Consider the following 23,429-nt stretch of genomic DNA (forward strand, 5'->3'; position numbering starts at 1 on the left):
TAATAATAACTTATTGAGATGTTTTTATACTAAATAATTTCTTATATACTTCTAATTCATTTTGCCATTAGAAGGTACTATTTGTGCTTTGTCACAATATAACCTTTATACTATGTGGCTTTGTAGCTAGCCTATTCATTATTTATTGGATTGTTCTGTTGTGTATCTGTGCGTGTGTGTGTGTGTGTGTGTGTGTGTGTGTGTGTGTGTGTGTGCGCGCGCATGTGTATGTGAATGTGTGTGTATGTGTGTATAAATGATGTGTTTATAACTTGTGAGGATAGAGAGATGGATCACTTTGTATGGGAACATGTTACTCTTGCAAGTGTCCTGACTTTGGTTTCTATCATACAGACCATGGCTCACAATCACCTGCAACCTCAGGTTCAGGGAATCTGACACTTTTTTCTTGTCTCTGTGGGCAGGGTTCATGCACTTGTTGAAAATTCATATATGAAAAAAGACACTCTTACCCATAAAACAAATAAATTGAAAAAATAGATAATTAAAGGTGAATAAATGGAAGTTCAAATGAGTAATTAGTAGATAAAAAATACAGAGAAACAAAAACATCTCTCCAACCCAACATCTGGCAAAAATCAATAATATACATATATTTAATACATTTGCAAGGACACCAGGAGAACATAGCTCACAGAATCAACTAAGCAGGCTGTCAGGTGCTCACTGGAACTGAAATGACAATCGCAGAGTCTGCATGGGTCTTCACTAGGTCCCCTATATTTTATGCTTGTATGTAACTTGGTGTCTATGTGGGACTCCTAATAGTGGAAGTGGGTATCACTGACTCTTTTGTCTCCTTTTGGGATTCTTTTCTCCTACTGAGGTATCTTTCTGCCCCAGTAATGGGGGTTTGTGCCTAGCCTTACTGTATCTTGTTGTTCCCTCTTTGTTTGATATCCCTGGGAAGCCTGCTTTTTGTTCCTGAAGGAAAACAGAAGAGGACTAGATCTGGAGAAGAGGGGGAGGTAAGAGGAATGGGGGTAGGAAAAACTGTGGTCAGGGTGTACTGTAAGAGAATAATGAATTTTAGTAAAAAATTAAAAATTTCAGTTCTTAAAGAGAATGTACTTACTTCTATGCAAACAGAATTAATTTTATGTATATCTTGAGCCTTCACTAATGATTGTGAAGCTGGATAAATATTAGAATGTTGAAATATTGAACACAAATTCATCAGTGATGATCCACCAGGATTGAGAGCATTAGGGAATTAATTCACATTCTGAGGGGAGTAAAGTTTCTGAGAAAATACATTGTGAAATACTTGTTCAAATGATGTAGCATCAGCCTGATGATGTGTCCTGAGAATTTGACAGATAAAGGCAGATATGTTTTGTAACTATTGTGTTACTGGTATTATTAGACAATGAGTGCCTTCCTAAACTCAGCATTTTCAATATCTGCTGATTATTGATGCTGAATGCATTGATGGTGAATGACATATGGAGCTTTCTACCTTGAGAATTAGGAAGATCCCTAATGAACCTCTGTGTGTGAGTGTGTGTGTGTGTGTGTGTGTGTGTGTGTGTGTGTGTGTGTGACTTAGTGACAAACTATATTAAGGAGGGAACTGTGCGCTAAGAATTCAAATAAAGTTATTACAAGGATGTGAGAGCACTGGAGAAAGATGTATTAGATTCATGCCTGGTGGCTGAGCTTGAATACTCTAGCATTTGAAAGGAGCAAGGACAAGGACCATGAGTTCAAGATCTTTTCAATTACACAGCAAATTAGAAGCCACCCTGGATAACTTGAGACTGTGTCTCAAGGAGCGAGCCAACTACCTGGCCGACCCCACAGGAAAGAAGATGCATTGGTAATAATGTCCTTCACTAGACTTTGCCTAACAGTTTAGAGAATTGGCTCTCTTGCATCTAAGTGCGCATTTATAAGCAGAAGTTGACAAAAAGACATCTTAGACTCTTCTTTTGGATAACATGGTGAACTTGTATTTGAGACTATCGTATACTATCCTGTGTAGTTAAAAAGAGTTAAAAAATAGCCATCTTAAGAGCAGTGGCAAATTTAAAAAACAAACAAAAACCAAAACGGTGTCCTAAAAAAATGAAATGACAAATTTTCAGATGTTTCAATAGTGGGAACTCTGAAAAAACAAAAACATTCCTAAAGTGGATTTTCAATGTATTTACAAGTAAAACTATGGACTATGGTTTCCTCTGGCAACTTAATCCTTTCTTGGTAATTTTAAGGATTTGTTTACCTTTGACTAACTCAGGAATTCACAAGCACATGTATAGCAGTGGGAATCCCAAAGCTGGCATTCATTAAGTAGTTGGCTGCAGTTGGTGCTAGGCAGCACTTGTGCGTTCAGAATGGTTGCTACTCACCTACTTTAGCTCAAGGTCTCGGCAGATGACACAGGTTGCAAAAATACTTAGCCTTGATAGGTACATACTAAGAAATCTCTGAAGCTCATGTTTACTTTAACCTGCTATTTCAGTTCTCAGAATCCCCATGCTACAACACAAGACTATATAGCTCCCATTCTTATACTAATGAGAGTACTTTTATTTTAAAATATAAGTGAAGTTGAAAGTTGTGTCCTGATGCTTAAGGTAAATGAAGGTATGACTCATAAAGATGACGGCCTTCTTGGGGAATTAAATGAAAAAGGATTTTCTTAGCTCATGGTGAAGTAGATCGTGCAATGTCTTTTAGAGCAACATCTAAATGTGTTGGAACTTTGTGGGAACACAACCAGCATAAGCCAGTCCAGGCTTCAGCCTTACCAGGTATGTTTTTCTCTGTACAGATTTTCAAGTGGGAATGATGGGAGTTTATTTTAGTAAAAATATAAATAAAAAGTTTTAAGAATACTTGATTCAATTGCCCTTCCTATTTTCTTTGTTTTTATTATTTTCTCATAAAATGGGAATAAATTTGTTCCATGAATCTTTAATTTTTTAATTTTTGAGATTATGATATAATTACATAATTCCTCTCTTCCCTTTCTTTCATATAAACCCAGCAATATACTCTTGAATATTTTACCTTTTAAATTGTTAAAACTAACAGTATACAGATTATGGAGATTGTGTTTATATAGTTAGGAATAATTCACTCTTTAGTTATGATTTTAAGGATAATTACATAATACACTATTGCACTTACAGTCTCTAAGTAGTTTATGACATAAATCAGATTTCTTGTCTATACTCAATTGCAATGAACCCTACAAATCTATAATATTTTTAAAATGAAAAAGGAGTATTTCAGAATAATTAATCTCTGAGAAAGAATGAAGGAAATAGGATAAAGACAGAACAAAAATGGACCTTTAAGGTTCACTGTCTGGTCCATCTGCCCAGAGCAAAGATTATCCCAGCATCCTTTATCGTTCTTACATCTTTTGAATATCATTAGTTATCACTCTATTTGTTCAGTAGAGATTGATTACATGTTTGTAATTGTGTTATCAGAATTTTAAGGAATATAGAGTCAAGAATCTACTCTCTCTTGTAGAAACTGAGTTTTAGGAAACTGAGGTACTGCTAACTCTCCATCAAGTTTCTATATGATTCTGAAACCTTCAAAGGAATAGTAAAAATTACTTGATTTAAGAAATTTGAACTTACATATATTGCATAGAATTCAAACAAATAGCTAACTCGAGCAGCAAACTAGTTAGATATTCCTTGTCTTTTCCAACATAACATGTCACAGCTGCTCTTTAGAATATGACACCCATCTCTTTGTCTCTAGCCAAGCCGCCTCCTCCTCTTCTTCCTCCTCCCCCTCCTCCTCCTCTTCCTACTCTTCTTCCTACTTTTCTTCTTGATTTTTCTTCTTTTCTATTACAAAGAATCTCTCATTTCTCTCTAATTCTGTTTATTGTATTCTTTAGTATTCCAGTGACTGTTTTGTTTGGGGTAACATGCTAGATTTTTCACAGACTTTCATATATTTAGTGTGAATTGTTCCAAGTAGTGATTCATCAGAAGATTATTTAATTAAATGTGTGATAATTTAAGGTAGGTATCTTTAATTTATAGATGATAAAATTGGAAAATAGAATTAAATAAATTTTCTTAGTAGAAAATAGTCATCAGGTACTGGTAGGTTAGATCATATTACTGAATAATATCAAGCCTTTGTTCAAAAATCTATTGAAAACAATGTTCATAATTCAATAAAGGTGCTTTCATACAGTGAGTGAAATAGAACTCATTTTTTGCCTTTAAACTGTTAGGCAATTATCAAATGATCAAAGTGGCTTCTATGATTTCTGTCACGTCAAATCCTCTGTGTTAAAGTCAGCATGGAGCTCTTTCAGCATTTCTCTCACCCTAATTTCATCAATTAACAAATGAAAACAACAGAGAAAAATGCTTTTCCCAAATGTTAAACTGTTAAGTCCACAGTCCATCCATTCAATAGTGATACTGAGTAGAAATAATCAAAAGTCCCAGATTATTTTCATTCATGATTTAAAAATGAAATCTATGCTTAAATGATAGGGTCCACATAAATGTCATGCATGGAAGAAACAAGACAGCTACCCAGTTGTGTTTTTTAATTTCTTTTCTTATGAACACCCTGATGTGAATAGCTGAAAATAAATTATCTATGGAAAATATTGGGGTCAGTGTTTACATATGGGTGGACTGAAGAAAAATTCTAGATATTTTAAATACACTGATTAATAAAACCATGATTAAAAGGAGGAAAGGATTTGCTAAATAATTGGATCTCCTCCCCACCAAAATAAATGTGCATTATATTCAAAGATTTTCAAGAAATTTTATTTAAAATTATGTTTTGAGGCCATATATTATTCATTTTCCACTTGATTCAAGCAAATGCAACTCTCAAATTTTCACGACATATTGCATAAAACTTTACAGCCAGAAAAATATTTTTTTCAATGATCATGTATGTTTGCATACAGTTCCATGATTTAGTTACTGTGTTCTAATAAACCTTCACTGGTATCTTCAAACAAAAGGTATAAAGAATCAGTTTGTACAGCTTACCATATATAAAGGCATTGAAGTAAAAACTTCTAATATTTTTCCAGTAGCCAGGCATATGTTTTTGGCCTGAACAAGAAAACGTATGCCAGCTAAAAGTCTTCTAAAGCCCAGTGTGAACAGCAATGTCTTGGCCTCACACAACTGACATCCCTTGGAGCTAACATGCCAGCTGAATGTAGTTTGGCAGAAAAGGACAACTAGTTCCCCAACCATTCAAGACATCAGAGGCTCAGAGGTCCAAAGCATCTTTAAGTTTCTCCTTCCAGTTTCTTCAAAAGAAATTTCAGGTGAGAAACACATATCTCCACTTAGAGAGATGTCAAATAACAAAGTGAAAATTCCTATAATCTTGTGATTGTTGTACACACTGATCTGAATCTTGTGATTCATGCTTTCCTTTAGAGAGCAGTGAGCTGTGGTACCTCCACTGGGGCCTGAGACTAGATTATTCAGAACCAAAGTCCACACTAACCCTCAAGCACTTTGCTGCAGTGAGCATCCAAATGCCTGTATTGGTTCATGACTTTCATTGGGCAGTATCAAAAGTTTCAATAATATCCATATATTTGGAAGTCAAATCTATAACATATGTGTGGCAATATATGTGTTCTACATCAAGGCTCTGATCATAGGTGATCCATCTCCAGTTGTTAAAAATTAGGCATTTCACAAGAGTATTAAATATTAGCCCTAGTTGGAAGAACTGCCTGGGATATCTTTCTGAGGTTTAAGAGATATTTCCACTTTTAAAACAGACAGGACTTGCAGACACAACTTCCACCTTACGTACTTGGTCTTACAAGATTCTCCTAGAGAATGCCTCTTGCCTAAGCAGGTAGTCTAACTTAATATTGGTGAAAAACAAGATTATCTACAGGCAATTTGCCAAATGCAACGGAAATTTCCAACAGTTTCTCAAAGCCTACATGTGGACACTGTGAGGTTAAATTTGTTCAAGAAACAAATTATTTATTCTCCATAAGACCTGACTCTTTTCCACTTTTATTGAAACTGATTCAATAAAAGACGTTTTATTCACTTTCCAATGTTCTACAGAAGAACAATAAAATTCTGATTCTTTAAAGGAAAATTTTATTTTACTATTGCATTTTATAATCACAACCACCAGTAATACAAGCAACAAAGTGTTCAATATCTTGAAAGAAACTCTAAGTCTAAGATGACTAAAAATTCTTCCAAAATTTCCTTTGAGAATAGATGACAATGAGACTTTGCCTCTCATATGACAAGCATCATAGATCTTTCATGACCAACTGAATAAAGTCACTTGGAGACCCTAATCTTTCTAAAAATACACTGAGATTGAATGCTAGTCTGACAGAGAGAGAGATCAATTAAGGAACTAGATATTTTAACCTCTCTCCTACATTCTTTTCCTCAGGTATCATGCTCAGTGGTGAGAAGACAGAATGCTGAACCCCAACAACATGACATATCTGAACCCTGGGACTGTAATATTGATTGGAATTCCCGGACTAGAGCATGTGCAGTTTTGGATTGGATTTCCATTCTTTACAGTGTGTCTGGTGGCTGTTTTGGGAAATGTCGTTTTATTGATCATCATCCCAGCTGAGCGGAGCTTGCACCAGCCCATGTACATCTTCCTGGCTGTGCTGGCAGCTACAGACATAGGACTTTGTGCAGCCATTGCTCCCAAAATGTTGGCCATATTTTGGTTCCAGGCTTATTCCATGGCCTTTGATGCCTGCCTAGCTCAGCTGTTTTTCATCCATACCTTGCAGGGCATGGAGTCCGGCATTCTATTGGCAATGGCTTTTGATCGCTACATTGCCATCTGTGATCCTCTGAGACACACGTCTATCCTTACACCTTCAATTCTAGGTCGGATGATAGTGGTGGTGGTAGTTCGAGCAGTAGTGCTTGTAGGCCTGTTACCTCTTCTAATAAAAAGACTGCACCATTTTCAATCCATTCACATTGCCCACTCTTACTGTGAACACATGGCTGTGGTGAAGTTGGCAGCAGATGATGTGCGGATCAACAAGATATGTGGTCTCTTTGTGGGGTTTAGCATTCTGGGATTTGACATGGTTTTTATCCTCATATCGTATGCCCTGATTTTCCAGGCCGTTTTTCGTCTTCAACAGAAGGAGGCACGGCTCAAAGCCTTTAACACCTGCACAGCTCATATTTTTGTTTTTCTGGAGTTTTATATTCTTGCCTTTTTCTCCTTTTTCAGTCACCGTCTTGGCCATGTTGTTCCCTCCACTCACATTCTTCTTTCAACAATCTACCTCCTCTTGCCTCCTGCTCTCAACCCCATTGTCTATGGAGTGAAAAATATGGTCATTCGAAAGCGGGTGGCACAGATGTTTTTTCTAGATCGTGGACGTCAGTAGGGTTCTGCCAGGCATTTACTGCCTTATAGAAAAGGCTGTTACATTGTAGAAATGGATAAGATTTTTGCTCTGTGTTCACTGTATGGGTTGCATATCTTCTTCGTAGAACATGAAGATACTCAACTCTACAATTATACATGTACTGATATTCAAATGAGCAATTAATATATAAAAATACAGAGAAAACAAAGACATCTCTCCAGATCCACATAAACTACTGACATGAAGAAATGACATTATAACTTGTATTCTCCATATATTACTTTAGGACATATAATATTTTGAATAAAATTGTGGCAACAAATATCAATAGTGTAAATATACTTAATACACATCCTGGGGAATATATAATATTTTTTTGGTTCTTTTTTTTTTTTTTGGAGCTGGGGACCGAACCCAGGGCCTTGCACTTCCTAGGCAAGCGCTCTACCACTGAGCTAAATCCCCAACCCATAATATTTTAATACAGTTATCTAGGTGGATCGTAGTCCTAATATATATATATATGAGAATATATGCCTACTACTTTTAACCCGATAACATCTTAATTTTTGGCATCTCATTGCAGCTGTCTTTCTAAATCAGTTCAGTATCAAAATGGCATCTAAATATTAAACACACACAGATAAACAGATACACACACACAAACACACACACATGTTCACACTTGCTTCTTTCAGTCTCAATCATAAATATATATATATATATATATATATATATATATCTTTTATATCATGATAGACAGTGAATCCAGAGACACATGTGTGCTCACAGCCCAGAATAAGTGAAGCTTAAGGGTTCATTCCTGAGGAAAACACTTATGTTACCTTGTAAGACACAGGGGATTAAATATGAAGGATGAGGGAGTGCAAAAACATAAAAGAAAGAGTCAGAAATAAGGTTTGCAAAATGTCATCTTTGGGAATGGCATAGCCTTTTCAATTATTAACTTAAAGGCATTGTGTTGACCTACACTGGACTGACCGAAGTCTGTCATCAATGGGAGAGGAAACATAGGTGACTATCCCTTCCTACTGATTTGTTGTCTATTTACAGATTATGAGAAAGGGAGAAGCATTGTTATAATATATATATATATATATATATATATATATATTTATATGAGTCCACCAAGTTATAGAGATTAGTTACAAACCCATTACTTTTGGAAACCACAGTACACCAAAAATAAAATAAAAAGACATAAATGTAGGAAAGGTGTTTGTAGGAAAGGGAGCTGTTGGCAGGAGATGACAAAAGATGAATGAGAGTAATCAGAATGCATCATATACCTGTATAAAGTTTTCAAGGAATGAATGCAATGAATAATAGTTCCAAATCACTCTTATAAAAACATCTACATTTTATTTATTTACATTTCATATGATATCCCTCTTCCCAGTTACCCCTCCAGAAATGTTCATCCTCTCTCTCCTCCTCCCCTTTGCCTCTCTGAGAATGCTCCTCTACCCGCTCTTGCCTCACCACTCTAGCATCCCTTTATACTGTGGAATCGAGCACTCAAAGGCCTCCCATTCAATTTAGGTCAGATAAGGCCATCCTCTGCTTGATTTGTATCTGAAGCCATGGACCCATCCATGTATACTCTTTGGTTGAAGGTTTAGCCTCTAGAAGCTCTGGGTGGTCCGGTTAGTTGGTAATCGTTCTTGCTTTGGGTTTGCAATCTCCTTCAGCCCCATCAGTCCTTCCTTAGCTTTTCCATTGGTTAATATTAAAACTCTGTTCACTATTTTCATGTTCTTAGAATATAGTACATGAAGTTCTAGCTAGAACAATAAGGAAACTAAATAAGATCAAGGGGTTATAAATTGGAAAAGAAGAAGTCAAAGTATCATCATTAGCAGATGATAACATAGCACACATAAGTGACCACAAAAATTCTACCTGGGATCTCCTAGAACTGACAAACATTTTCAGCAATGTGGCTCGATACATGATTAACTAAAAAGCAAACAAACAAATTAAAAAGAGCCCAGCAAAATCAAAAAATGAGTAGACCTTCTACATGTAAACGATAAATAGATTGTAAAAGAAATCAGGGAAACAACATCCTTCACAAATAATATAAAATATTTTGGGGGTAATCCTATCCAGACTTTGAAAGACTTGTATGACAAAAACTTAAAGTCATTGAAGAAAGAAACTGAAGAAGATATCAGAAGATGGAAAGACCTCCCATGCTCTTGGATCAGTAGAATTAGCATAGTAAAATGGCCATTCTACAAAAAAAACAATCTACAGAGTCAATGCCCATCAACATGCCAGTACAATTCTTTAGAGACCTGGAAAACACAATAACAAAATTTACACGGAAAAGCAGAACAAAACAAAAAACAGGAGAGTTCAAACCTGAATAGTGAAGACCTTCTGGAGGTATCGCCCTCCCTGATTTCAAGCTGTACTACAAAGCTGTAGTAATAAAATTCCTATCACATGGTATTGACATAGAAGCAGACAGGTTGATCAGTGGAATCAAACTGAAGACCCAGAGATAAATCCACACACTTATAGACACTTGCTTTTTTATAAAGGAGTCAGAAAAACATAACCGAAAGAAGTAAGAATCTTTAACAAACACTGGTGGTCTACTTGGATATCTGTATGTAGAAGAATGCAAATAAATCCATATCTTTCACCCTACACAAAACTTGTTTAGCCCATGTTTAACAAAGACCTCAACATAATATCAGACACATTGAACCTGATAGAAGATCAAATGCTGAATATTCTTGAATGCATTGGCACAGCAGAAAACTTCTTAAACAGAACACCAGTGGGACCAGCACTAAGTTTCATAATCAATAAACGAGATCTCATAAAACTGAAAATGTTTACTTTAAGTGACATTATCAACAGTACAATATATCAGCCTACAGAATAGGAAAAGATTTTCACCAAATCTGACAAAGGGTTATATAAACTTTTCAGGAAACTAGTCATTGTCAAACCAAACCACATAATACAATTAAAAATGTGATAGAGGTCTAATTAGAGAATTTTCAAACAGGAATCTCAAATGGCTTAGAACATTTAAAGAACAATTCAACATCATTAGTCCTCAGGGAAAAGCAAATCAAAACTACTTTGATATTGCATTTACACCTGTCGGAATGGCCAAGATAAACAAACAAACAAACAAACAAAAAACAAATAACAGTTCATATTGTTGATGATATGAAACAAGGGGGAAACACTTTTGTGTTGCTTATAGGAGGGTAAACTTGTTAAAACACTATGGTAGCCTATATGGTGATTCCTCAGAAAATCAAAAATCTGTCTACTTTAAGACCAAGTTATACCACTTTTGGACATGTACCTAAGAGACAATCCATTCTACCACTAAGATGTTTGCTGAACTATTTTCATAGCAGCTTTATTCACAATAACCAAACTGGAATAAACTAGATGTCCCTCAACCAAAGAATAAATAAAGTGCGGAATATTTACACAATATAGAATTACTCAGCTGTCAGAAAAAAATGATTATCATGGAATTTGTAGACAAAAGAGTGGACCTAGAAAAAAATCATCCTGAACAAGGCAACCCAGTCTCAGAAAGAAGAACAGGATATGAATCCACTTACAAGTGGGTACCTAGTGCACGTGATTGTTGGGGGGAGGGTGGTAATGGGGGGAGGATGGGGAGGGGAATCCCATATAGAAGGGGAGGGAGATGTTGGCCCGGAAACCAGGAAGGGGAATAACAATTGAAATGTAAATAAGAAATACTCAAGTTAATAAAGATAAAAAAAGTGGGTATTAGGTGTTAAAGATAATCCCAGTCACTCAAAGAGGCAAAGAAACAAGAAGTCCTTTAAGAGGGACATGTGGGTCTTCCTGGAAAAGAGAACTAGAATAGATCTCTGGCTGGACTGGTGGAGGGTAAAGAAAGGAACAGAAGGGATCAGGTGGGAGTGGTGATTGTGAAAGTCCATGGAGAGACTACTAGAATATGGGGGTGGGATGTGTTTAGGGGACTATGTGAACAACTACTGCATAGGAAACTTTCTGGAACTTATGAGGATGACTTTAGTGAGGACTGCTAGTAATGGAAGATGAGGAACCTAAACTGGCCATCTTTGATAATCAATTAAGACTCCCAGTGGTGAGACTTGGAGCCCAGCCACAAAACCTGTACTTTCTGCAAGTTGTGATGGGGCAATGGTGGCTCAGAGCTTGTTGGAGTGGTTAACCAATGTATGGTGTAACTTGAGATTGAAGACACTAGAGTGAGTCTATGAGTAACCCTGCGTGGCTAGCCAGGAGCTGAAATTTGCATGGTACAGAGACCTGGGGTGGAACTAAAATTGATGGACAAACAAATGAACAAACATATTCAAAAAATCAAAAAATGATTCTTAATAATATTCTGATGTACTCATAGACTGACTCTGATCTTCATCAGAGAGGCTTTCTCCTGCCTCTGATGGGAACAGATGAAGAGACTCACAGCCAAATATTTGGCAGAGCTCAGGGAAAACCACGTAAGAGGTGGAGGAAGGATTGTAGGAGTCATTTTCTAAAGGAAAATGGAGAAGCAGCGACTTTAGGGTAATGAAGACGTAGAGTGGGACTGGGAGAAGTGGAGGAAGGGGAAGCTGTGGTCAGGATACATTACATGAGAGAAGAATAAATGAAAAAACCAAAAAAAATTCTTTCAAATAGTTCAACTTATTGTCTTTCTATAACAATTTACCAAATTATTTAATCAAAAATGTTATCAATCACAAAATAGTTTCAGAAAAAGCAGTCAGCAAATTGATGACAAACACTGACCCACGTATCTGTTCTATTATTTTGCATGGAGATAAAAATATTGAGCAAATATATTGTAATGCATAAGAAGGTTAAGGCAATATAATGGGCTATACATGGAGAAACAACTACATTTTAAAAGGAGTCATACAAGATTTCCTGGAGAACATAATGTTAAATGTGATATTTGAATGTCAAACTTTACTTCAGACGATAAAGATTTTTATTCATAGTATTAATTCAGTTTTAAAATTAATGTCATTAAAACTCATGAAGCTGTGCTGATATATAAGTCCAAAATCCTTGAGAATTCTGATCATGAAAAGAAGCCTGTATTCAATTTTAACAAAATACACAGACCATCCTGTTGTATGAGATCATCTGCTAATTTCCCTACCATCTGATACACAGTTTTACACAAATGCAAAATATCCATTACATATAAATGTGGATTTACATAGAATACACATTACAAAAAATGCAAGTGCCTTTACCAACTGACCCATTTCAACAGCCTAAAATCTAGTACTGTTGTAAATGCCTTGTCTGTGTCATTTTAAAATTCACACTAAATTAACTTTTCACCAAAAGTTAATTAGGAGACAATGTGAAGAGTTTGAGATCTCTACTATTTAACTGAGCAGATATCATGTTAAATAGACCATTATATTTTCTCTTCTTATCTTTATGAAGCAAAAGCTTCTACAAACAAGAGAACAATGACATTGCATTTACCGTTGTGTCTCTGGCTTCTTTGTCAGTCTTCACTCTTCAGGATCTAAGCACTAAGAGCATCTGTCCCATCTTGGCTGGCACTACACGAGTACTAAAAATATTAACTCAGTATTCTCTTCATTCGCTCTTCTGATTTCCTTTCCTATTGAGGATCAAATCAATGACATACTATATTTACAAAATATAAAAAGAAAGAGAAAATTACCAGAAAATGGTTTCAACCTAAAATTAGATCACTTACATAAAGATATGCTATAAGAAAACCATAGCAAAAAGTTTAGTGTCATAGTATATTTTTAATTTATTTAAATATGTGAGAGAGCATTGGGTTTCAAAGCTTTCTTCTGTTGAGGGCATTTTGAATCAGTATAAGAAGTAGAGTTCCCAGTGACCACAGTGTGGAGTAGAGCTATATAATATTTATCCAGTGATCCCTATATACCCTCTTTGTGGAGAGTAACTCCTTAAGGTGCAGTATAACACTCTTGGTACATTGTATTCATTAGTGAATGCTACTTCACAAACCAGCAAGGGCTTCATAGATGGAGTGTTAACACTCCATTGATGTGAACATGGATCTCCTCAGGAAACCACTAGAGCAGCCTGAGATTATATGAGCAGTCTTTACTATGGCACCTAAAATACTTTATGTGGGAGAAACAATCTGTATAAGCTGAATAAATCATACTCTACCTTCCCTTATGTCACATAGAAGATAATAGGGTACAGAAAACTGATCGACATATCACTTGCTTATGTACTGACAAATCTAAGAATTTGTGAAAACAAATTTAAAACAAATTTAAAGCAATAGAAATTTAGAAAAGCAATAAAGGTGCCACTTTTCAACATATAGAGTTTGCAAGTCACCTTGTTCAATGGAAACTTGTGTTTTATTACAGTGTTTACTTTTATTATACTTTTTACTAGATGTAAAGAAAAGTCTCAGTATCCTATAGGGACATTGTTCTAATAGAATACATAATTTTTAATATTAGTATCTTAATGAATAGGTACAGCTTTGGATGTATTAATGTATGCAGATATGTGAAACCATATAGATGAAGAGGAAAGCTTGAAGTAAGAAAAAAGTATTACTTTAAAGGCATACTTTCTTTCACTTTACTTTTCTGTTTTTCACAGTTTCACACATTTATATTTTTATTTACTTTTTACTTACTCTTTACATCCAGATCACTGTCTTCTCCTGGTCACCCCTCTCCTACAATCCTGTCCCCGATTGCTCCTTCCCTTCTCCTCTGAGTACCTTGGGACATCCCTCAGTATTCCCCCAACCCTAGCATTTCAAGTCTCTGCAATGTTAGATGCTTTCTCTCCCTCTGTGTTCCTAGAAGACAGCTCAACTAGAAGAACATATCCCACATACTAGCAACAGCTGTTGGGATAGCCTCACTCTAGTTGTACAGGACCACATGAAGACCAAGCTGCATATCTACTACATATGTGAGGGGAGAACTAGGTCCAGCCTGTGTGTGTTTGGTTTGTGTTTCAGAGTCTGAGAGCCCCAAGGGTTCAGGTTGTTGACTCAGTTGTCCTTCCTGTGGAGCTCCTATCACAGTGAGGGTCTGCAATCCTTTTGGCTATTCTTCCATAAGAGTCCCCAACTTTCATCCACTGTTTGGTGTCTCCATTTGTCTGAGTTAGATGCTAGGTAGAGCTTCTTAGAAGACAGCCATGCTAGACTTAAGCATAACAGAATCGTTAATAGTGTCAGGGATTGGTGCTTGTCTATGGGATGGGTCTCAATTTGGGAACACTGGTTGGTCTTTTCCTCAGTCTCTGCTTCATCACCTGTGCCTGCATTTATTAAACACAGGATAAACTTTCATACATCTATATTGCAAATAGTAGTCATTTAAATTTTCTTTCCTTTGGAAAGGTATATCCTTGATTTCTTTCTGAAACTTGATTTCTCTTCAGTCCTCTGACTTTGATGTGTGATTCACTAAACACACAAAATTTCTTACCTGAGTATGTTTGGGATGTTATTCACTTAAGCCAGATCTAGTGGCTATACCACCGAAGAAAATGATACCCATGAGCAAACAACCCTTCTGTAACTTTAGCAGCTAGGTGTAGCTAGGAAGAAAACTTCCAACTCAACTCTGGTTTCATTTTTTTCTATTAAATGTGACCTAAATGAATGATGCCTTCATAAAGAATGCTTTGTTGGGCATGCAAGATCAAAAACCTGTTTTAATTTGGGAACTTCAGTGTCCTATCTGACTATCATTGGGAGGTATCCCATAGTTGACATAACTATTGTTTAATAACCTTCAGCTTCTGGAAGGAGCACTTTCCATGTGTGGGGAGTATTGTTGGAGGCCTGCTCTGGGAATTCTAGTTCTTTCTTCCATTCTTTCTTTCTTTCTTTCCTCCTTTCTTTCTTTCCTCCTTTCTTTCTTTCTTTCTTTCTTTCTTTCTTTCCTTCCTTCTTTCTTTCTTTCTTTCCTTCCTTCTTTCTTTCTTTCTTTCTCTCTCTCTCTCTCTCTCTCTCTCTCTCTCTCTCTCTCTCTCTCAATTTGTTTAGTTTTTATGTTTTTTCTTTTCATTTACATTCCAGTCATTGTTCCCTTCTTTGGTCCCCCCTTCCACAGCTCCTCATCCCATTCCTCCTCCCTCTTGCTTGACCATCAATCAGTATTACAGAGTAATAATGATATTGAAATTTTGTATAGATAAACCCAGTCGATATTTTATATTCTGTCTTTTCACATACAAAAATTCATTAGTAACCATTTTATGACCTTTGGTTAATTGTTTTTTTTTAATTAATCATTTTTGTTGTTTACATCTCAAATGATATGTGCCTTCCAGATTACCCCTCCACAAAACCCATCCCATCTACCCACTCCCCCCTCCCTTTTGCCTCTATGAGGGTGCTCCCCCCTCCACCTACCCTTTTTTGCCCCACTACTCTAAGATCCCCTATGCTGGGCCATCAAACCTTCAAAGAACCAAGGGTATCCCCTTCCCTTGATGTCAGGCAAGGCCAATCTTCCAATATATATATATATATATATATATATATATATATATATATATATATATATATATATTGGAATATATATATATGGAGCCATGGATCCCTCTCTGTATACTCCTTGGTTGGTGCTCTAGTCTGTGAAAGTATGGGTGGTCTGGTAAACATGCATTGTTTTTCTTTGGGGTTGCAATCCCCCCACTGCCCCTCCATTTCTTCTGCCAGCTCACCCACCAGGGTCCTTGAGCTCAGTCTCATGGTTGGCTCCAAGAATCCATATCTGCATTGGTTAGGTGCTGGCAGAACCTCCCAGAGAACAGCCATACCAGGTTCCTGTCAGAAAGTGCCTCTTGGCAACAGCCACAGTGTCAGGTTTGGTGTCTGAAGATAGTCTGGATCACCAGGTGGGGCAGTCCCCAGAATGTTCTTTCTTCAGTCTCTGTTCCATTCTTTGTCCCTGTCTTTTCTATGGACAGGAATATTTCTGGATTAAAAACTTTGAGATGCATAGGTGGCCTCATCCCTCAACTGGGGGCCATGCTTATTTACTGGAGGTGGTCTCTACAAGTTTTATCTCCCCCTTTCACTGCAAATTTCAGCTCAAGTCATCCATGTTGGGTTTTGGGAATGTTTTGCTTTCCTGGCCATGTTTATCTATTGGAGGTGGCACAGGAGAAAATTTCCCAAACAGAACACCAATGGCTCAGATTCTAAGATCAACAACTGACAAATGGGACCTCATGAACTGAGAAACTTCTATAAGGCAAAGAATATTATCAATAGGATAAAAGGCAACCTACAGATTGGGACAAGATCTTTACTAACCATACATCTGATAGACCAATAATATCCAAAACATATAAAGAACTCAAGAAATTAGACTCCAGAAAACCAAATAACCTAGTTAAAAATGGAGTGCAGAGCTAAACAAAGAATTCTCAACTGAGGAATCGCAAATGGCTGAGAAGCACCTAAAGAAATGTTTAACATCCTTTTTTTATCAGGGAAATGCAAATCAAAACATCTCCAAAATTCCACCTTATACCAATTGGAATGGCTAAGATCCATACCTCAGGTGACTGACCAATATAAATGCTGATACTTACAGCCAACCAATAGACTGAGCAGGGGGACCCCAATGGGAGAGGTAGGGGAAGGCTAAAGGAGCTGAAGGGAATTGCAACTCCATAAGAAGAACAACTAACTGGACCATTCAGATGTCCTGTCCAGTTGTTCCATCCTGCAGGACAGTCAACGTGGGTGTAGAGGGTACCTGGAAGAGAATGAGGGACAAGAGATACGAAAAAGGACTCCAAGAGTCTGATCAAGGCGGCAATTTTATTTTTTCCCAAGGCTGAATTTATACCATAGAAGGGGTAACAGAGGGAGCGGAGAAGTGGGAAACATTTACAAAGGCCAAGGACATAGCTCTTGTGGTAAGCTGATGTCAACAGGATGTTGGTTTCTCAGAAAGGTCACAGGTTTGTTCTATCACTGGGCATCCTAACATCAGATGTATTTCTTAGAAAGGTCACAAATTTGTTATATCATTAGTCAGTAGGATGTTGGTTTCTCAGAAAGGTCACACGTTTGTCACATTCCTGGGCATCCTGACCACTAGATTTTTATTAGTGTTCTGCAACTGGCTGAGGATTTTCCATGAACCCAGTCATACTTAACTTTAACTATAATATTAACATCAATAACGGAGGGTTTTAAGGGTATTATTCCCAATACCCAGAATTTGCAGGGGCTGAACCACCAATCAAAGTGTATATATGGAAGGAGCCAGGACGACAGATGTATAAGTAGCAAAGGATGGCCTTATCTGACATTAGTGGAAGGGGAGGGAGACTTGATGCTCCAGCATAGGGGGATGCTAGAGGGGTGAGGCAGGAATGGGTGAATGGGTGAAGGAGCACTCTCATAAAGGCAAAGGGGAGGGCAGGATGGGTTGGGGGATTGGTGGAGGTGTAATTGGGAAGGGAGATATCATTTGAAATGTAAACGAATGAAATGGTCAATATAAAAAGGGAAAAACTTTTACAAAATGTGATTAAAAACAAATGTAGTTGACAAAATAAAACATTGCACAAATTTAAAAAAAGAAGAAACTCAGGTGACAGCAGGAGCTGGTGAGGATTTGGACAAAGGGGAACATTCTTCCATTGCTGGTGATATTGCAAACTGGTGCAACCACTTTGAAAATCAATCTGGCAGTTTCTCAGAAAATTGGAAACAATTCTACCTGAAGACCCACCCATACCACTCCTGGGCATATACCCAAAAGATGCTCCAACATATAACAAGGACACATGCTCCACTGTGTTCTTAGCATCCTTATTTATAATAGCCAGAGGCTGGAAAGAACCCAGATGTCCTTCAACAGACAAATGAATACAAAAAAATGTGGTCAGTTACACAATGGAGTATTATACAGCTATTAAAATTAATGATTTCATAAATTCTTAGGGAAATGGATGGAACTAGAAAATATCATCCTGAGTGAGGAAACACTCTAAAAGAACACACCTGTTATGCACTGACTGATATGTGGATATTAGCAAAATTACCCATGATATAACTCACAGACCATATGAAGCTTAACAAGAAGGAGGGCATAAGTATGGATTCTTTAATCCCACTTAGAAGGGGGAACAAAATAATCATAGGAGGCAGGGGGAAGGAAGGAAGATGTGGGGGAGGGATTAAAAGGTGGGCATGATCAGATATGCAGAGGAGACAAAAGACAAGTCCAGAGGGCCAGAAGAATGAATGGAAATATGCAACAGTGTTTATGGCTTGTGGAGAGGAAAAAACTGTAACATCCAAGACACCAAGGACGAGGGAGGCTCCCATCACCCTATGGAGATGACATTACCCAAAATGCCCAACGATGGGGGTTAGAACATCTAAAGGCATTTTATAACATACCCAATATGATTCTTTTATGTACAATATAAGTAGAGAAATAAAGCTCATTAGTTTTCAATATGTTCATAGATATATTTATATATCTATTTTTTTAAAATTCTTTTATATTATTTATGACTATGTCTTGGTGAAAGAGTGAAACACAATCATGAAAAGACAAAATTAAAGCCTCACCATGTTGATGACATACTCTTATATCATTTGGAAAATGTTTTCAGTTCAAGTAATATCATTTGATCATATAAACAATAAAAGTTACAATGCAATGTCCCTATTTTCTTACATATAAGCAAGTACTTAGGAATTACTAAGCTTTCATACATTAAGATCAAACGAATACATGCAAGTTATATTTCTAACCTGACAGAGTTCTTTTCTTGAATTAGTACTTTCTTCCCCCTCTGAAGAGAATCCTGAACTGGTAGAAATTATTTGAACTTCTGGCTGTGGATAGCACCCAACCCCATACCCCCATGTCTTCCTTGCATCACAGGCGTCAGCTCAGTTTCTCTGACAGGTCAGTACGCGCAACACCCGCTCCCTCATCTGTTTGGTTCGGGCTGCATATATTAAGGGGTTGACCATAGGAGGCACCAGAAAATACAAATTGTCGATTACAATCTGTAAGTAGGGAGCCATATGGTACCCTAAAATCTGGGATAAGACAGAAAAGACAACTGGAGAATAAAACAGACCAATGACACACAGATGAGAACCACATGTGCTGAGAGCTTTTCTCCTGGCTTGCCCAGATGGAATACGAAAGACAGCACAAAGGATCAGAGTATAGGACAGAATGACAAAAAGGAGATCAATCCCCACAGATGCTACAATAACCATGAGGCCGTAGACAACGTGGTGGGAGATGTCTCCACAAGCAATCATCACCACAGCCATGTAGGCACAGTAGGAATAACTGATGACCTGTGTTTGGAATCGTTCCAGCCTTTTAGTTAGGATGGGGGCAGGGGTGACCACGGCCACTGCCCTTGCCAGTATAGCCAGTGCCATCTTCACAAGCATGTTTCTGTCCAGGATGGTTGTGTACCTCAAAGGGTACCAGATAGCTGCAAATCTATCAAAGGCCATGGCCAAGAGGATCCCCGATTCCATGACATAAAAGGAAGGGATGACAAATATCTGTATGAGACAAGCCTCAAGGCTGATTTCTTTGGCATTCATCCAGAAGATTCCTAGCATTCGGGGTACAGTGACTGTAACCAGGCACAAGTCCACAACTGATAGTGTAGCCAAGAGAAGAAACATTGGCTCATGGAGAGTCTTCTCTATCCAAATTATATTTAAAATGGTGCTATTTCCTATGATGGCTATTACAAATATCAAGAAAAAGGATGTTGAGAACCAGCCATGGGAGGATTCGAGGCCTGGGATTCCAGCCAGGATGAATATCAAGGGCTGAGGAATGGAGTTATTACATGAGGGCATTGTCACAGGAGCTCTTAAAGGTCTGGTTCCTAGAGAGACAAGGACAACAGTTTCTATTGGTAATGATTAGTTACTTGATGATCAAGTCATCCCTTGAGCTACTTTTAGTGGGAATGCAGAAAATACTGGACAACATGCTAAGAAGAAGATGCCTTGTCAAAAATAATTTCTCATTAAACATGCCTGTTCCATGATTTAGACTTTCCAGTTGCTTTGATTGAGTAATGACCTATAATCATTTCCTATAATGACCACCTAGATGGTAGGATACAGCAGGGCATGCATCCCATATTACAGGCAGAGTGTGTATGTATGAACATGTCAGTCATTGAAGTCTTTATCCCAGGTAAGGAAGCTGAATATAATTGTATGTCATCTTGTTTGTAGCATTGGTCTTCGTGGATTCTTCCCTAAGAACATTCATTATGAATAATTCATTGTGACAAAAGATCCAGGAACTATGTGGGAAAATTATGTAGAAAAGAAGATGATCGTTTTGGTAGAATAGTGGATGTGTGGGATGACAAACCTGCAATCTCAAAATGTCTCAACAGATAACAATTCAGCATTTCCAGACATCCAGTCAAGGACAAACGGGGAGTTGGTTAAGAGTCAAGATGACTTACTAATTTTGTGTAGAAAAGTTTGGTTTTGTTTCTATAGGAAGTAGTGTCTGGGGCTTAATATAAGGCTTTTACCAAAATAGCACTTTATAATAGTTATTAAATATTTTGAATTATGTAATTATTTTTATGGAAATACAACATTTTCTGTCACTAAATGAAAGTCATGAATGTATGTCAATATGCTAAAATGGAAGGTATATATGCATAACAAATATTGATATAAAGATGTAGTAGTATGTTTTTAAAATTATACAAGTATAATTACAAACTTTTAAACATGATGCTTCACAATTTATTAAACATTTCAGCTGTATAATTTTAGCATATATCACAGAAAAGGAGACAAACCAATAAAACCTGAAAATCACAAAACAAAGCATATATTTCAAAGTTGCTTCACCTAGAAATATGATATTAATATTGGAACATAATTCCTGCCTGTAGTTGACATGTTGGATTACTAGTGTTTTATAGTAACATCCGCCTGATGACATATTTAACATATTTCCAAATCATTTGTAAGTCTAATACTTGGATTTTCTTCCTGTTACTGTTGTTTTCCTTTGCATTTTATTTAGAAACAGGGTCTTTCTCTATAGCCCAGTTTGGTCTCAAAGTCACTAGACAATCAGGGCTTTGTCCGACTCAGGACTCTTCTGCCTCAGCCCGCTGAGTGCTGGTATTACAGACACACACTGGAGACTCCCTCATGTGCCCTTCACCCAGCTATTGTTAAGTTTATGGTACATTAATATCCCTGGATTTATAATGGCAATTAAATCATACATATATGCTTATGCTTAGTAATGCATGTAAATAGACATTCTTTACATAATTAAATTATTATAAATATGTAAGAGTCCAATATGTTGTGATAATTTGCTCAGTACTCAAATTCTATTGCAGCATTTTTACATAGTATTCGACTGATTCAGACATCAATATTTTATATTAAAATTGTATTTTGTCAACGGCACACTGGTGTTTAATATTAAACATATCTCCTGGGAGGTAATCTGGCATAGTAAAAATATGATTCGTTTGGAATATTAGACCTAAATCTTAGTTTATGTGACTGGATCTTATCTTTTTAATTTCATTTTTTATATTATACTATAATTTTATTATTTTTACCATCTCCATTCTCCCTCTAAACTCTCACATATTATCTTTCTTGCTTTATTTGAAATTAAGTGCTAAATTAAACTTCTTCATGCAAAAAATTAGATAAGCCAAATAAGGCAAAATTAACCCCTGTACAAATATTACATGTGTATACCTAGCACCATTCCTAAAAAAAAGTTTTGTTCTAAACTGCAACTGTTCTTGTTTTTCAATGTATTATCAATTTGAAGTAGGATGTAGAAGTATTGTATTCTGTTTGTTAGTTAGCAGGAACTGTGATGAAGATAAAGAAAAGTCTTGAACTGATTCACTGAGCACAAATATTTGAAAATCTTGATGCCTTCATACTCTAATGTTTCTAAATTAATAATTTCTTTACAGAGACAATATTTGGCACCACTGTAGCTAAACATCTGGGCACATAGAGGGAGTTAGAACAGTTAAATGTAGTTTAAACGGCTAGAAGTCAGGATCCTGTCATAAATAACTGCTTGACAACAAAAGAGATGCACCACAAAAGCAGAAACTTGTACATGTTGAAGTTTCCAGGGGAGAATGTATAGTTATCTATCAGGAATTCTATGGGTGATGTTCCCCACAAGACAATCTCTTAGGACAGCACCGAATTTTAAGCAAAGTGACAAAGTTTTTCTCTGTGCTATCATAAAATATTGGTAAAAGTATGTGAATGTTATAGAAAAATTCAATCAATTTGAGAGTTGACACTCAACTTTCTCTCATTTTGATTTGTTTTCTTTACCTAAGTACCTCTGATCATTCTTTAAAAAATGAAAAACTTTGCAAAGGTATAGTGGGTTTTTGTTTTTGTTTTTGTTTTTTTTTGTGTGTGTGTGTGCAAATGAGAATCTATTCTACCTACATGACTGTCTGTGTCCCAGGACATTTTTACCTTTTCCTCTCGCTCCTTTGTTTCCTCTCCTGGAGTCCTAGCTGCAGAGAGATCTGGTTAGCAGACCCGGAATGATCCAGTACACTAGAGTCTGAAGAAGTGCTGTGTCACTCGAGAGTAAGATGGAGGAGTTCAGCTTGAGACCCATTTAAGTTGGTTTGGGTTTCTTCCCTGGGTCTCAAGTGACCTTGTCTTTACCCAAATGTGCTGCTCTTGGCTTGAAAGTTGCTAGACAAAACCCTTAAGGTGAATCACTAAGGACCTACAAGATTTGCTTAGTGCCATAGACTTCGCTGTGAATGAGTTGCTGGTAGCAGTTTGATAGGGATTAGAAATCACAGGGGAACAAGCAGGAGCAGTTGAATCAGAATGGGTATCTTAAGACTCTTGGAAATAGATTAGGCAGATGGGGAGTCACAGTCAAAACAGTGCTGTAGTAGGTTGTAATTACACGTACATTGATTTGTTTTCAAG

The 23,429-nt window shown here is 36.9% G+C and overlaps 1 protein-coding gene and 1 pseudogene across 1 annotated transcript; one reads left to right on the forward strand and one right to left on the reverse strand.

Annotated features, from left to right (window-relative positions):
* The first annotated feature begins 6,448 nt into the window (after positions 1-6,448).
* Or52ab2b (olfactory receptor family 52 subfamily AB member 2B) lies at positions 6,449-7,399 on the forward strand. Its single transcript, NM_001000745.1, is given in 1 exon segment — positions 6,449-7,399. A coding segment is annotated over 1 exon segment (951 nt).
* On the reverse strand, positions 19,350-20,294 carry Or52ad1b-ps1 (olfactory receptor family 52 subfamily AD member 1B, pseudogene 1; annotated as a pseudogene).

This window comes from Rattus norvegicus, chromosome 1 (assembly GCF_021556685.1).
Source record: "Rattus norvegicus strain SHRSP/BbbUtx chromosome 1, alternate assembly SHRSP_T2T, whole genome shotgun sequence".
NCBI classification, from domain to species: Eukaryota; Metazoa; Chordata; class Mammalia; order Rodentia; family Muridae; genus Rattus; species Rattus norvegicus.